At 42.4% G+C, this 17,069-nt stretch overlaps 1 protein-coding gene across 3 annotated transcripts in view; it reads left to right on the top strand.

Annotated features, from left to right (window-relative positions):
• The window catches only part of EGLN1 (egl-9 family hypoxia inducible factor 1), a 58,181-nt gene extending 41,907 nt beyond the window's left edge, over positions 1-16,274 (top strand). The window contains exons 2-5 of one of the 3 annotated variants that reach the window (XM_082718922.1): positions 8,422-8,541; positions 11,507-11,643; positions 14,282-14,349; positions 15,495-16,274. In XM_082718922.1, the coding sequence (XP_082575048.1) occupies positions 8,422-8,541; positions 11,507-11,643; positions 14,282-14,349; positions 15,495-15,559 (390 nt within the window). In that variant the 3' untranslated portion in view covers positions 15,560-16,274. The remainder of the gene's footprint in view (positions 1-8,421; positions 8,542-11,506; positions 11,644-14,281; positions 14,350-15,494) is intronic. The other 2 variants (XM_082718924.1, XM_082718923.1) reach the window with 2 other exon arrangements.
• The last annotated feature ends 795 nt before the right edge of the window (positions 16,275-17,069 follow it).

The following is a 17,069-nucleotide window of genomic DNA, read 5'->3' as shown; positions in this document are numbered from 1 at the left end:
CTTCCTGCACAAATAATAACTATATTGTATTAAAGTATTCTGTAGGAGTGCAGTAAAAATGTTGAAATTGCTGTCATGTCACAGGATGGAAGGCTAGTAGCTGAGGAGCTCTTAAAAATCGGTAGAAAAGGGGCGCCTGGGTAGCTCAGTGGTTTGGGCTGCTGCCTTCGGCTCGGGTCATGATCTCAGGGTCCTGGGATCGAGCCCCGCATCGGGCTCTCTGCTCCGCAGGAAGCCTGCTTCTCTCTCTCTCTCTCTCTCTCTCTCTCTCTCTGCCTGCCTCTCTGCCTACTGTGATCTCTGTCTGTCAAATAAATAAATAAAATCTTTAAAAAAAAAAAAATCGGTAGAAAAGGATGACCAGCCCAAGAGGAAAGTGAGTAAAGGATGTGAGTAAGCAGTTAATAAGAACCAAATGGCCAATAAAAATACGAAAAATGTTTGCTTTCACAAATTGAGATATAACTAAAATAGTGATACAGATTTTTACCTAATATTTTTACCAAAAAAATTACATAGTTTTTAGAAGAATAAAATTCAGCCAGGATTGGCAAGTGAGTGGGAAGGATGTGTCTACTCCTGCAGAGCTGGCGGGAGTATCAGCTGATAGAACCATTCAGGAGAACATTGTGGCAATAAAAACATTTAAAGACTTATAATTTCACTTGTAGGAATTTAATTTTAGGGAGGCCTTGAGGATGTTTACAGTGACAGATCTACAGAACTGTTGTTGATTGCAGTGTTATTTATAATGGCAAGAAGTTTCTTAAAACATTTTACAGAAACAAGCTGAATGCCCTTGTGGTCCTGTGGTTTTGTACTGCGTATTTATTATTTACGATTAGTCAGCTTTTGCCTGGTTATTAAACTGGTTTTGCTGTGATCAGGAAAGCAAAGTTTAATCCATTTTTACTCTAAATGAGTTTGTTCCCTAAGAACCTATCCTCTGGTCTCTTCTCTCCCTACACTCTGGTATTTGGCAGTCTCTAGCAGCCACATGGCTCCTGCTATCCCATGTGAAAATGGCTTCGGAGTCTGCATCTCCAGCCATGACTTGCGTTCCAGCCGCCCTTGGACATCTCCACACAGAGGGTCCACCAGCATGGCAGATGTCCAAAATGTCCAAAAATTGAACTGGCCTCCCCCAGCCCGTGCTCCCTGCTTCCGTTAATGGTCTGTTACTCTTAACCAGGCACAGACTCTCAGAAACCATCTTCTGTTCAGCCACATCCCCTGTCCCGACTATGAAAGTACTTACGAAGTCCCCTCCCTTATCTCATGGCCATGACCCCTCCCCATTCCACTCAGCTCTTGCTCCCTCTTTCCCTACCATTCCCAAAGCCCCTCCCCTACATCAGATTGCTGCCTTTGTCTGTAACACTTGGGTTCTGTCTGATTTTTTTTTAAAGATTTTATTTATTTATTTGACAGAGATTACAAGTAGGCAGAGAGGCAGGCAGAGAGAGGGGAGGAAGCAGGCTCCCTGCTGAGCAGAGAGCCCAATGTGGGGCTTGAGCCCAGGACTCTGAAATCATGACCTGAGCCAAAGACAGAGGCTTTAACCCACTGAGCCACCCAGGTGTCCCTGATCTTGTTTTTTGTCTTGTTTTTCCCCACCCCCTTTCCCAAAGGCTTCTTCCCTCCGGCTTGACCCTGTGTCTGACCCACAGTTCTCATCATGTCGCTCCCTTGCTTCACAGTGCTGGCTTTCCTCTCCCTGTAGAATAAGAAGGCACTCAGGTGTGTCCCCAGGCTGACCCCTCTCACCTTTTCAGTTTTCTTCCCCCTTCTGGAGAACTGGGCTTATTAGCAAATCTGAATATTCCTTGTCACCAAATGGTTCTGTATTTTCTCATGTTTAGAACTTGCTTTACATAATTCATTCTGTTTGAAATACCCTCTCTACAGCTTACATACTTCCTTTCCGCTTCGTTCAAATATGGCTTCATCTGTACACTTGGCTGTGATCTCATGGTGCTTTCTCAGGGCCTCCTCAGAGTCTTCTGTTTCTACTGGAATTAGTTCGTTCAGGCAGTGCTGATCTCTGAACAGGCTTCATTGCCTCGTGTGGACTGGAGGTCTGAACTGAGAGAAACTGTCCTTGTCCTTCTTGCCGCATACTGTTTATCAGTGTGAGTTTCATTTTTGTCATGACATGGGTTTGAAAAATGTACCTCCCAAAACACACAGTCTGAGGCATTTATGGTGGGATATTTATTGATAATATTAAAGTTTTAGCAACTAAGTTGAGATGTAAAATTTTTAATGTACCTAGATTGATCTCCATTACCCCTCCCACCCTAATGAACAAAATACATGACTTTTTATAAAGTTTTTAATTGTATTTTTTTGGAAATGAGAGTTACCTAAACAGGTATAATTGAAGTCTGCAGTTTTAAAATTTGGTTGTTCTTGCAGTAAATACCAGCCTATTCTTAGTTCACTTCCTTTGGTGACCTCTTTTTCCTCATATTTGAGACAGATGTATGTAACCCAGAGGCAGCAGTAGTGGTGGGTGGATGTGCTTTCGGGATAGTTGGGGAAGAAGCTTCAAAGGTCAGGTGCAGGGCACCTGGGTGGCTCAGTGGGTTAAGCCTCTGCCTTCAACTTAGGTCATGATCCCAGTCCTAGGATTGAGCCCCACATCGGGCTTTCTGCTCGGCGGGGTGCCTGCTTCTCCCTCTCTCTCTGCCTGCTTCTCTGCCTACTTGTGATCTCTCTCTCTCTGTCTCTCTGTCAAGTAAATAAATAAAATCTTAAAAAAAAAAAAAATAGTCTGACCCTTCACTTAGACTGAGCCACCCAGGCGCCCCTAGGAAGTACATTTTAATAGGATAAATTTTCAGATAGTACACCATTTCCCCTCATTCAGGGAAAATACTACTTTGATAGCCCGTAAAATTTTCGTTCTTGTAGGTTTGAATCAGTGTTTTAAAATAATTCTGTTCAGGGGCGCCTGGGTGGCTCAGTGGGTTAAGCCGCTGCCTTCGGCTCAGGTCATGATCTCAGGGTCCTGGGATCGAGTCCCGCATCGGGCTCTCTGCTCAGCAGGGAGCCTGCTTCCTCCTCTCTCTCTGCCTGCCTCTCTGCCTACTTGTGATCTCTCTCTGTCAAATAAATAAATAAAATCTTTAAAAAAATAATAATAATTCTGTTCAAAAAGGAAAAAATTTTTTAAAGTTTCCTGGTTCAGCTTCACACTGAATACAAGTCTTCCAATGCCAGAAATAAATGTCTTCAGATTCCAAAGTGGTATCACAAACCTCTTCCTTCCTTTTATTCTCCGAGTGAAAAACAAATTTATGGTGTTTCTTATCTTAAGAACATCCTCAATCATGTATATTTTCATATCAAAAAGGAAAAAATAGTATTTAATTGTTTTGCTTATGTTGAAATAGGCTTTTTCCCAGTGGGAAATTGAAATATTTAAAGCTGGCATCTCAAAGAGATGGCAGATTAGGAACATACGCAGAATTGTAAAGGAGCAATTGCATTGTTTCTTTTTCAGGCAAATGCCTAGATTCTTTGCTGTCCTCTACCCCAGACCTTATAGGAGTACAGAGTCCTTCCTCGTCCTGCTTCTCCTGAGAAAGGACAGGACAGCCCTAGAGTATCACTTCAGTCCTTATAATAAGTCTCATTTTAATTTTCCTTGATAGACACTAGTGCCTTTCCTTAGCCTTAGAACCGGTACCTCTGACGTAAATCTGTTGGAACAGTTTTATCCTTCATAGGTGTGTCTTAGTCCATTTGGGCTGCGTTTAAAACAGCAGGTAGCTCATAAACCACAGAAGTTTATTTGTTCACGGTGCTGGAGGCTGAAAAGTCCAAAATCAAGGCCACCACGCTGGTCACCTTTGGTGAGGGCCTTCTTCCTGGTTCATGGCCATCGACTTCCCACTGTCTTCCAGGGTTAGAAGGGGCAGCGATCCCTGCAGGGCCTCTTATAAGACATTCATCCCAGTCCTGCGGGCTCCACCGTCGTTCCCTTGGCACCTCCCAAAGGCCCCTCCTGTTACCATCATCTTGAGGGTTAGGATTTCAGCTTGTGAATCTGGGGGGACGTCCACATGCAGACCCAAGCAGCGTGTTACATAATATCTTCCATATAAATCCTAGAATAAAGAAGCTGCCTTCTTAAAAGTGACCCCACTGTCCCTTAACACAATGTATTTGTAATCTTCAGACACTTTGCTTTTCTTCTCTTCACCTGTATCAAATCACATCTGTCCTTTAAAGATAACCTTAGGTCTTTCTTATATGTACCTCAAAGCCTCGTCCCCTTATTTTATTTTACCCAACATTTTTCCAAATTCTTTTTATTATTTATACTACTCAGTTCATCATTCGTTTTGTGTGCGCCCACTTTCCTCTTTTCTTTTTTTTCTCCTCTCTTCTCTCTTCCATGTAGGTCCTTTCAGATAGATACCATAACAGCCATTGTTGTAGGGTGATATGGTAGGTATGCCGTATCTACATATAAAAATAAATCTGTATTTTTCCACGTTTTTAAGACTTTTTATTTAAGTTCCTGTCAATGCCGTATTTTTTAATGCTCTCCATGACATCTAGACTAATAAGGTGTTTGAGCACATCTTATGAGTAGAGAATGAGTGGTTATCGGTTGCTTTACCAAGAAATTAATAGAAAATAAACTGAATTTACTGAAAGTATTGTGAATAAGAGTATGTTAGTTGCATATTAAAAGCGAGCAACATCAGAGTCTTCGTCATGCACATATATGTAAAAGACACCAGGAAAACAAAATTACCAGTTAAGAAACAGAACATGAATATTATTTCAAAACTGGAAAAGCTATGTTACATTTAAGGAACTTTAAATTTTGACGATGCAGATCATAGCTAAGGATGACTATTTAAGTATGAGTACTGGTTGTAATCTTCGTAGCTGCTAGATTTCATGAGACTTAGAGAAATGCCTTTTTTTTTTTTTTAAGTTTTAATTTTAATTTCAGTTAGTTAACACATAGGGTTACCTCAGTTTCAGGTGTGCTGTATAGTGGTGACTCAGCACTTCCATACGTCCCCCGGGGCTCATCCCAAATGCACTCCTTAGTCCCAGTTCCGAGAGATACACGTGTTTATGTTTGCTACGGTCCCAATGGGGAAGAGTCTCGGTACATGCATCAGTTACTAAATGCAGTGTCACTATGTCATTATTGGGGCTGTGCAGTTGTTTGCATAAATTCATGACCCTTCCAGACCTTTGCAGGTTTCCTACAGGGCTTGTCCTTCCCCAGATCATCTATCTAGGAGTACGGCCCCCCGGGCCTCAGATTTTCTGTGATAGCGTGGTTTTTCTGGGTGTGATTAGGCTCTGTCCTTCTCCTGTAGTCTCTCCTTGTACGGCTGGAGGGGCTTGTCTGTCCGTGTTCTAGGACTCCTACTCCTGCCTTGCTGTCTTCTCAGGTATGTCCCAACATGCAGGTAACTGCTGCCCTAGTTGGAGGCTGCGGCAGAATCTGCTTGTCGGGTCTCTTACTTCACTGCAGCTCTCCACCGGTGGCCGCCCCCAGGTACCTCCCCATACCCCAAGGGCTCCTGGGAAGGCAGGTTCAAAGTGACTGATACAGTCGGCTCCCATGTTGAGGCATCAACCTGATGTCTGCAGCTTGATTCTGTTCTGGGGGGTCACGAGCATTGCTGAGAAACTCCTTCCTCCAGGATGCGTGTTATTAAAACCATCCTCCACTTGTATTTCCATTTCTGGAAAGCGCGAACTCCTGTGCGTTTTATTCCATGGGAGAGACCCTCAGAGCCGTCCTTGACTCTTCTTCCTCACCACTTCTGATCCATTAGTGGATCCCGTTGGTTTTCTGCCTTCAGAATTCACCCCACACCTTGTCACCCTGGGCAGGCCTCCTTTTGGTTTCTCTCCCAGAAGCTGCAGTAGCCAGCTCGCCGCCTTCTCTCTCTCCCTCCTGCCCACAGTCTGGAGTAGCGGCTAGCTGTGTGGGTTCCGAAGCTACATTGCCTGCATTCCTCCCTGCTCCTCTGTCCTAGACACCGAAAACGCTAAGTAGCCTTTATGGGCCTCAGTTTACTTTTTTTTTTTTTTTAAAGATTTTATTTATTTATTTGAGAGAGGGAGACAACACGAGAGGTCTGGGTGAGCAGAGGGAGAGGGAGAAGCAGGCTCCCCGCTGAGCAGGGAGCCCGATGCAGGACTGGATCCCAGGATCCTGAGATCATGACCTAAGCCGAAGGCAGACACTTAACCGACTGAGCCACCCAGGGGCCCCCAAGACCTCAGTTTCCTTATCAGTTAAATAAAGATGGGGGTGATGATACTAATTTACCTCATGTGGTTGTGCCAGATGAGTTAGTAGACACAGATTACTTAAAATAGTATGTGGCAAACAGCATCTGAAAAATATTAGGTAGTGGGTGATATGGAGGTCATTCATTGCACTTGTTAGTTTTTATTCATACAGAACTGAAACTGACCTTCTTAAAACATCAATCAGACATCTCTTCCGTTGGCTTCTTGTGACTTTTTTAGAACAGAATCCAAAGTCCTGACCATGGCTTGCTGAGCCCACCATAGTTTGCCTTTGCTCCCCTAGGCCCGCTGGTCTGCTGTGGTTTTCCACTTGGCCCAGCCACTTCTGCCTTTGCTCTCCTTTTCCCTCAGCCGGAAATGCTGACCCCACAGATATTTACACGACCTGCCACTCCCTTCATTGAAGTTTGTGCTCAGATGTGAGCCCCTCACATAGGTCTTCCTTTACTGCTGTTCTAGAAATCATCCTGTTCTCCATATCCTTCAACTTTATGAAAAGATAACTACCTAACAGTATATTACACATGTTTGTTAACCGGTTATTTATTTCAGCACACTAGGTTCCCTAATGAATAAAAGCAAGGGACTCTGTTCTGTTCATCAGTGTGGTCACCGCTCCCCTCTCCTCGCACCAGGGCCTCTCAGATACACAGCTGTGCTCAGGAGGGGTTTGCTGTGGGATGGGTGGGGTGGCTGGACAAAGGAAGATTTCCCCCCTTGCTCTTTGCACAAGAGACGCTGAGGTTACCAGATAGTTGGAGAGGCTTGAGTGAACTTTTTTGAGATGAGACCACTTTAGGAAAGAATTCGGATTGGGTTTTTTGGTTTTTGTTTTTTGTTTTTCCATCCTTTTTGTGGATAAGAATGTATCATGTGATTTACGATGATTGTCTTTATTAATCACAGGTGGATTAATTGCACTGTTAAGCAGGTATCTTCTTATAGTTCCTGTTCAGGGTCTCTTGCATGTGCTATACCATTAGCAGCTGGTGACAGGGAAATTGTTTGAGTTTTTCTTTTATTGAGTATTATTAAATCCACAAACCCATGCTCTTCTGCCTGTTATTATCTTAAGTCCCAAGAGAAAGCATGTAAGTCTTTTTAAGCTTTCAGTTTTAAAACGCTTCCTAGTCTCTTAGAGATGGAACACCGAGTTACCTATTCACTAATCAGTTGAATATGAGTTTTACAAGTTAGCATTTGTCTTTTATGTTAAATAATGTCATTAATAATGTAATATAATGTTAAATAATGTAATTTCATTACTGTTTGATAGCTTTGTACTAATTCATTGACAATACTGACCAGTTGACTTCAATACATGAAGAAATTATATACATGAGGAAACATGAAATATAAGATTTCAGAATAAGTGATAACCTTGACCATCTTTGTTTTGTTTTCTTCATAATTCCTGGGTTTTTTTCTGTGTAACCATGCTTTCTAATTTCAGTCGATTATTATGTACTACAGTCCTAGAACATGTGAGTTCTGGTGCTTATTTTGGACCTTTTTTCTGCCTTCATGCTTATTAATACCCATCAATCTTCTGAACTACATCTTGTTACAATGTGAGCAAAAAATGACTTTCTGGTTTGAAGAGGAGTTAGTCCTATGCTAATTTGTCACTTGGCCTTTTCTTTAATCACTGACATTAAATGAGTGACTGTTTTGACCTTCAAAATTCAGAGACTGTTAGATGAGGTGTTTGGCTGTCAGACGTCATGCTGGTGTTCTGTCTGCGGTCAGCCCAGGGAGGATAGAAGTCTCCCGTGGAGCGGAACAAAAACTCACTTGATCTTAATCATCAGTATGAATAAAGATCCTGGAAGTGTGTCCTGCGATCCTTCTGGCCTCCGATTCCCTCTCATGTTGGTTTCTCCCTTCACGGTGAAGCAGCCCTCACCAGGCCTTGGGTTATTTACCAGCCTACCTGTGTGTTCTTCGTAAGTTTCAACATAGGCTATCTTGGCCCCTTCTTATCTATAAGATATGATCGTTATTTAGAAGAATTTAAGTGTAAGAGTAGCCAAAAATCAGAGATTTCTTTTATAAGGTATTTTGCCTTTTTAGTCATAAATGTATAGACTTTTAAAATCCCCATCGTTATTATTACAGGCCATGGTTGCTTGTTATCCAGGCAATGGAACGGGTTATGTGCGTCATGTTGATAATCCAAATGGAGATGGAAGATGTGTGACGTGTATATATTATCTTAATCAAGACTGGGATGCCAAGGTATGCAACTTCATTGACCATTTATTTTTTTTCCCCATAGCTGTTAAGACTCATACTCCTCTTAGGGAGACTGTCTTTACTTTAACACATAGAATAGTTAAAATTTTCTTAGATTTGTTTTGGTTTTGGGTATTAGGAGTGTATCTTTATAACTTGAAACATTATGTTATCTCAAAAAGTAGATTCTCTTATTTTCAAATACTGAGGCATGCATCCAAAATTTAACTTTTTTTGTTTGTTGCTGTTTCGTTTTGTTTTTTAAGTAAGCTCTACGCCCAGCGTGGGGCTCGAACTCATGACTCCGGGGTCAAGAGTCACACGTTCCACCGACTGAACCAGCCAGGTGCTCCCCAGAATTTAACTGTTACCACAGTGGATTTCATTAAAATATATACCTTTTAATACCTTTTACAAAAAACTCTGCTGAGAATAACTGTTTTATAATGGCTTCTGAGAGAGATTATGTGTAAACAACCATTGCGGATTATTTCCTGCCTACTCCTCTTGCAGAGATCTTATCTGGCATTGGATTGCGGAGTCGAATATTGGAGGCAGGATTCCTTCTTTTTCTGACTGTGGAAAAAAACTTGAAGTTTATCAATACTGACAAATCCTTTAAAACCAATTAGAGTATACATTTAATTTTCTCTTGTTTTAAATGTTTATTTCCTTAATATTGGCCTTTTTCACTTGAGTTTAAATGATTGAAACTTCAAAAGTATGTCATGCTTTTATATTACTTTGGAGGTTGTCTAAACTAATGTTTGGTTGATTTTTAGAAATCCTTATTTACTTTCATTGGAGCAAGAAATTCAAATGGAAAAGTGAACACATTGTATAGAGCTCAGTGGATTTTCGCAGCATGAACGTACCTGGGTAGCCAGGGCAAGTTTTAAAAATCAAATAACCTTTAAAACACTTGCCCCCAACACACAAACATATACACAGGAGGGAAAACCACCAAGTCTTAAATATGTAAAAACCTAGTAGGATATGCTCACAGGGCTCAGTAATCTTTCTGTGTCATACAGATTTAAAGATTCTCCTCAGTCCGAGTTCAAAAGGGAGGTAAGTTTTATTGCTAAGTAAATTAAGTAAATTTTGGTTTTTCTGTTCTAGTTTTCAAAGTTTAAAATAGAAACATAGATCTGGTCATTCACCTTGAGCCCAATGGACAAAACAGATTGGTGTTACTTTGGTTAAAACTGCAAAATTTATTTTTTTCCCCAATTTTGTGAATACCTTAAAAGCTAAAAATGTTTGAGCAACTCCTAACTTCTGTATTTTGTTAGGTTCTTTCTAGTTTTGTTCTGACCTAGCCAAGGTCATTAATAATATAGTTTTTAAATTAGTGCCTGAGCTTAGAAAACTCCCCAGTATTTTTGTAGGTAGAACTGAAAACTTCTTTGCAAGATTACAGGAATGTGTGCAGTGTGTCAGATACCGTTGTGGGTGCTGGGGATAGAGCAGAAATACAGCAGCCCTCACAGAGCCTGGGATCTGGCAGAGGGAAGCTAGCGGCAGATGAACAGTGACCGACTGATCCGTGGTTCTGCCCAGCGCAGGACAGATTGCTATGAGACCGACTGCGGGGGGGGGGGGGGGCATCTGCTTCAGGGGTCAGAGGAAGATTGGAAGCTTGAATTATCTCTTTAAACATTTGCAGCAGATCCCCTGTGATACTCCACTATCACAGTCAGCGGTCAGGGGGAAGAAAAGGATGTGTTCTTGGTCACAGTCTAGAGATTCTTTAGATGTTTGCATGAGTGCCGTGGGAATCAGTCTGAACAGAACCTGGGGAAGGTTCGGGTAGTTTGAATTTAACTTAAGGATGAGCCTGATGAACAGCTTGTCTGGCTAGACATTCTAGGCTCAGCGTCCGTGGTGTCTCGATTGAGTATGAAAGTTCCTTTCAGTTCGAGTATCTACCTGCTTAGGAGTTAGTTCTTCAAGGGTAAAGAGCTCCTCAGTTGCGGGTGGGTCGTGCCTTGCTCTCACTCCCCCCAGACTGTAATTATCGGGAGGATGACGTTTGTGTACGTTATTCCCTACTCTATACCCGGGGTCCACCTCAGGTCCCAGAACACTCATTCGGTATTGGAATGAATAGGTTGAGTCCATCTAATCCCAGATAGAGATGGATGGTTATTCGGGTAAATAGTAATTATCCTTTCTGGGTGGAATCCCATTCTGTACACAGGTGGCCATCAGTGTGTCAGGCCCAGGCTAGAAAGGGAGACTTATAATCTCTGGTAATGACCACAGTGATGATGATGATGACAATAAGTGATGACACCTTCTACTGATGTAGTTGAATTCCTTATTTATTTAAAAAGATTTTATGTATTTATTCACGAGAGTCAGAGAGAGGGGCAGAGGGAAAAGGAGAAGCAAGCTCCCCCCGGAGCAGGGAGCCCTATGCGGGACTCAGTCCCGGGACCCTGGGATCATGACCTGAGCCCAAGACAGATGCTTAACTGACTGAGCCAGCCGGGAGTGCACATGTCCCTAGTTGAATTCTTTAAATAAGAGGCATTGAACTTGTTGCTGTCTTACTACTGTTGAACCCTGAAACACAATAAACTGCTGAGTTGACATCACCACTTCAAGATAATTTGAAATGGACACATTTTAAAAGCTTAGGCTAATTAAGCACATCATAAACATACCTACATAAGAGACATGTGCTAGTTTTTAAAACTTGCTTCCAGTGTCATTTTAAGCCTTTTGAATTCAGATAATACTCATCTGATTCATCGGTATTTACAGAAATCCCTAAAACAAGAATTGAATTTTTCCTTTTATCAGTGAGTGTACTTGGAATCTCAGCTTCTCTTCATACCTTTTATTTTGCGAATAATCCAGCTAAGAGTTTTGATTCTGAAATGGTCTTTTTTTTCCCTCCCTAAATTTCATTTTGTAGAGTTCTTGCTCTCGTACTTACATACTGGGCTCTTTTCCATAGGTAAGTGGAGGTATACTTCGAATTTTTCCAGAAGGCAAAGCCCAGTTTGCTGACATTGAACCCAAATTTGATAGACTGCTATTTTTCTGGTCTGACCGTCGCAACCCTCATGAAGTACAACCAGCATATTCTACAAGGTGTAGTATTTCTTTTAAGAAAAAATTGGTAAAGACTGTGGTAGGAGAGGAGGGGATGGATGAATGTACCTGAGGGTTTTCTAGTGAGCATCTTCTGTTCCTTATTCAGTCGTGACTTTTTAAAATTGAATAATTTTATTTACCATTTATTCTTGGTTAGTGCTTAATGTTTGTGTCTTTCTTTGTGTAACCACTTCCATTTGGGGTAAGAACTGGAAGTACAGGCCGGCCCTCTCCTCTCTACACCCTGTCTCATTGTTTTGTGCATCTCTACCTATAATCTGTTCCGATTCTGTGAGAGCACTCACTTGGGGGACAGAAGGGCTCGATAGGGAAGGAAAAGGACAGCTTTTCAAAGGGAGGAAAATGAGAGGGATGATGTTGAAAAATTAAACAAAACAGAAAAGTAAGAGGCACCTGGAGAGTAGAAATGAAGAGAGGAGAAGAAAGGTTGTCATGTGTGGGAGTTCATGGGAGAAAAATAACCCAGTAGCTTTAAAGTAAGTACCTAGGAGCCTTGTTATACTTTTGACACTTTCTACTTTGAAATGTTAAGACTCTTAAAATAGAAGATGTTGTAGACATTGTTACAAATATTTGTAGAAAAATTGCACTATTTTGCAAATACCTATTTTTCACTGTAGAAGGGACTTTGAATCTTGTGAGTTACTGGCCAGCAGTGGTTAGGTCTGGTGAGAAGGGGCCGAGCTGTAGTCACACCGGGAGAAGAGCTGGCTTCTCCCAGCAGTATCCGGCATGGGCCAGCCTAATGAGGCTCCAATTCCAAAACTTGATCACCTTTTTTTTCTTGCTTTTTCCTTTCCCTTTCCCTTCCCTTTTCTTCTCTTTTGTTTCCTTTCCTCTTCTCTCCTTTTCTTTCTTTTCTCTTTCCCTTCCTTCCACCCAACATGGGGCTCAAACTCATGACCCTCAAGATGAAGAGTCGCACACTCCACCAGCTGAGCCAGCCAGGCACTCCTTTTCAACTTGCCTCCTTCTGAGCTGTGTTGCCCTAACCCTCATTCACGTAGTGAGCAGCAAGCTGAGTAATTGTGGCTGGAGATCCTAAGAAGCCATGAATGGAAACCGGGGCGGGGGGGGGGGGGTCCTGTCCCATCACACGATGTGCTGTCCTAAATCCCCCATCTCTCCTGGCTTCCCAGCGCCCATCTCTGCCTATGCTGCTTCTTAAAACCCTTTTTGACCTAGAAGCTGCTCCATGAACCTTTCCCTTTAAGGAGTCTTGCGTATGGTCTGCCTGTATCATTTCTAAATGAAGAAATGACAAACATTTTTAAGTAGTAAATGTCAGACAGTTGTGGAGGGTACATACTACAGAACTCGAGGAAGGAGAAATTGGGTGTTAATTGGAATAGATGGAGTAGATGGCCCAGGTGTCACCATGAAGACAGGAGCTCAGCTGGGCCCAGAATGACCAGAAGCAAGGGGTATGACAGTGTTAGGGAAGCCCTGGGACAAAGGTCAAGGTTGTTCAAGACTCCAGTTACTAAGTAACTGGAAGTTTGGGGCATGGGCAAAAAGAAAATTATCTATCTGTGCCCCTTTCCCTTCCCATGGCCACCTCGGAAAATAGAAGAGGCTACGTGGAGGGAGCAGAATCTGAAGTCAGGACGCCAGACTCAGACCTCAGCCTGGTCTCTCTGCAGCTGAGTGATCTGCTGGCCTCACTTTCCCCATTGGCCCAGACTCCCAGACTCTGCCTCCAGTCTGCGTTTGACTCCTTCCTTCAGATACGTTACCTGGTACAGGTCTGTCACACGCATGGGCTCTTCATTCAGTCACTGATGCCCCCCCCAGAGTCCCCGCCCCGGCCCTAGTTAAGATACTCTGACTGTTGCGTTCTGCTGAGCAGTCCCCATGTCTAGTGCGCTTCTGCTTCCTGTAACATGTGAACACTTTCCCCATTATTGGGACCAGGAGGTGTCACAGTGTGCTTTGTAGTATTTAATAAACCAGAAATTCTTCCTTTATTTGGGGAACTAGCTATTCCAAACAAGTGACATTTTTGGAGGAATTAATTTTAGCTAAATAAACTTCACATGTCAAAACACAGTGTAAAATTATTTTGATAAAAATCCCCAAAACTCTTAGCATAATTTACCTCTTTCTTGATGACACCAGATTATAAAATTATAAACACCCACTGTTAGTCTTTGCTGTCCTACGGTGGTGTCCTCAGAAGCTGCTGGACTGGGAGCCGTCCCTTCTGCCACAGGGCCCCAGGCCGTGACTCCTCTTCTGCTTCTCTTCTCTTTTTTGAGAACTTTCGCTAGTGATGCTGTGCTTTTCCTGTCAGGGCCATTCTTTTCCCTTCTTCCTGTCTGTTTCTGATCTTCTGTGGGCTCACAACAATAATCCAGTAGGTTAAGCAGGTAGTAAGAAGAGCCCCAAAACTCAGCTTCGCAACATCTATTTTAGCTACTTCTGGTTCTCCGCAGCGCTCTTGAGCGGCGAGGTTCCTGAAGAGGTGGGTCATCACTGAGCTCGGTGTCCTCTGATAACATTTGGTCGAGGCATTGTTTTGGCATTACACCTTGTCATAGACCATTGCCAGAGCATACCACTCTTTTTTTTCCCCAGTGTGATCGTTCTTACCCTATTCTAAATTTTCTTTTAGGTACGCAATAACTGTTTGGTATTTTGATGCAGATGAGAGAGCGCGAGCTAAAGTAAAATATCTAACAGGTAAACGTTATTTGGGGCCAGGGTCAACCGTAAGGCGGGCAGCCCACAGTCCCGCGCTGCTGTCCCTGAGCGCACGCACGGTCTTTATTAACTCCACGAAGGCTTGCCCCCTTGTTTTTGTCAGATTCCTTAGTTCCCTGATGTAAAAGGGAGACTTCTCTCAAGTCATCTTCCTTGTTCTCTTTAACCAACACTGTCCGAAGATAAGGAAAGTTTGAGGCCAGAAACCCGAAAAAATGATTCAAGTACAAGCTGAGTTTTTCTGTGATTACCCTTCCCAGTCACCGGCTGCCCAGCTCGTGGTAATGCCGTCTGACTTGTCTCACTGTCCCGTTAGAAGGAAGTCAGTAAATACCCTTTCCCTGTTAAACGTACACTCTCTAGAGAATATCCAGGTCTTCCACGTTGAATGTGGACGTGAAGAAAGTGAATACAAAGGAGACGAATTGAAATGCTGAAATCAGTAAGGCAGCCAAGCACGTCGAGGCCATCCCTGCCAGCCGGTGGTGTCTGTAGATCAACACGCTCGAACCGAATTTGAAGATCCTTCAGGATGCCAGTCCTACCCCCCAACCCCCACCACCAACTGTCTCTTGAGAGCAGGGGGTCTTAGTTTTCCATCAGATGGACCACTTCCCTCTTTCCTTTAACCCTATCTTATATCTCCAAAAGTCCTCCATCCTCACATTACTGATGTGCTGTATTTTCATGAGCCATTGGTAATCCCATATCATCCTTTTGTAAAATTATAAAATTGGATGTGCATTGCTTTTTCTATGTATTTTTAAAGTTATTATTTGTGGCAGAACCCTAGTGGTGTGCTTTCAGTGACGCCAAACACACTGCTATTTTATAGCAATTCAAATTGCTTTTTAAGTAAAAAGGAGATAAAATTATTATCTCTGTAGAGAATGGCTTTCCCCTGTGAGGGTTTACCAGTTCAGAGTAACTCGTTCATTGTAGCAGTGCTGCAGGGTAGCAAGTCTGACAGTTTTCAGATGATGTATGTTTGCAAAGCTGTGGCGGTGTGTGCACTGGTAGGAGCTCAGTGGGAAGCAGTAACAGAATAACAAAAGCTCTCTGGTGCTGAATGAATGAATAAATGAATGAATGAATGAATGACTTTTTTTTTTTTAACCTCACAGGTGAAAAAGGTGTGAGGGTTGAACTCAATAAGCCTTCCGATTCCATCAGTAAAGACGTCTTATAGAGCCTTCAATCCAGCAATACCCCACTCCACCTACAAGAATTGTTGACGCTCTTTGTTAACTTGTGGATATGAATAAATGGGATAAAGAAAAATAGACAACCAGTTGGCATTTTAATAAGGAAACAGAAACCACTTGGTCGTGTTGCCTCAGAAAGAAGATTGTGACTGTGACTTTGTACTGCATGACTTTCCAAACCTGTGATCTCATGGGAAGGATACAAGCTACCGGCTGAAAATGGGGGTGACACCTGGATGTGAAATAAGTGCCCTAGGTAGAAGTTTTTCATTCTTATATTTTGCCAGATCTGTCATCTAGATGAGTTCATTTCATCTCTCCCTTTTTTATATAGTCAAGTTTGAATTTGAAGTAATTTTTGTATGATCAGGTACAATACATCAAAACTGAATTGAGAAAAAAGTACAGTATTACTCCCCCAAATAGCATCGATCTATTTTTGTAAACTTCTTCGTACTATTAAATTTTGCCCTAAAAAAGACCTCTTATCATGATTGTTGCCAGTGACTGATGATTCCTTTCCTTGCCTTTTTACTTACCGTAAGAAAAGGAGCACTTTAATCGCCAACTGAAAACTCAGATTGTTTTGTAGTCCTGTCTTTTACACTAATTTGAGCTCTTTAAAGATTGCTGCTGTTGTGTTTTTGACATTGTTCGTAACGAAACGTTAACAGTAAAACCATCACTGTTTACTACCAATAACTTTCAGTTCATGTTTTATACGGAAAAATACCCAGATTTTATTCTTTTAAGTTAGTATTTTTAAAAGACTAAAGTGACTGGCACTAAATGAACTTGAGTTTGTCCTCAGCATCAAGTTCCCAAGACAAAGGGCTCTCTCATGCTTTCAGGTCTATCCTATAGACGTAATAGGTGACGTCCCCTTCCTAAGACTTTTCCTTTTGCTTCCTGTCAAGTTGATCGGACTTCCAATTTTGCTGTTAACGTTTCCTTCCCACTCCTGCGACGCACATGATCTGCGGTGGAGAACCTGGCTTCTGTTGGCTAGCATCAGGGGGAGACGGAGCGCCAGGGCTGGGCGGTGTTAGCGCAGACCGGATGTTAGCGAATCCTCCGCCCCGAGCCAGGGCAGGCCTTCCCCAGGCGTGACATGATGCTCTCCTCTTTGTCAGTAGCTGGATGTTTAGCTTAAAAATACAAAAGAAGTGGAAAACCAGGTAATTTTATTATTTTGTTTTGTGACTTTCCTTTACTTTTCAGAAAAAAAAAGGGACTATTAACAGTAACACACGAGGCCTCCCATACTTCTGGTTTTTGGTGGATGAACTGGGATGGACATCCAAGACTTCGTTTTCCTCGGCCAGTCTTTAGCAGAGGCCAAAGGGTGGATCCATATTTAACATGAATCATGGGTCAGACCTTGCCCACTTCAGTTTTCTACATCTACCCTTGATCTTTGCCAAAATGTGTGCACAGAAATACTTCTGTATATTTCAACTCATGACAGTTTTAGCATCTGTATAGTTTGTATTC

This window comes from Mustela nivalis (assembly GCF_964662115.1).
Source record: "Mustela nivalis genome assembly, chromosome: 2".
Classification (NCBI taxonomy): domain Eukaryota; kingdom Metazoa; phylum Chordata; class Mammalia; order Carnivora; family Mustelidae; genus Mustela; species Mustela nivalis.
This window is presented reverse-complemented; position numbering and strand designations above follow the sequence as displayed.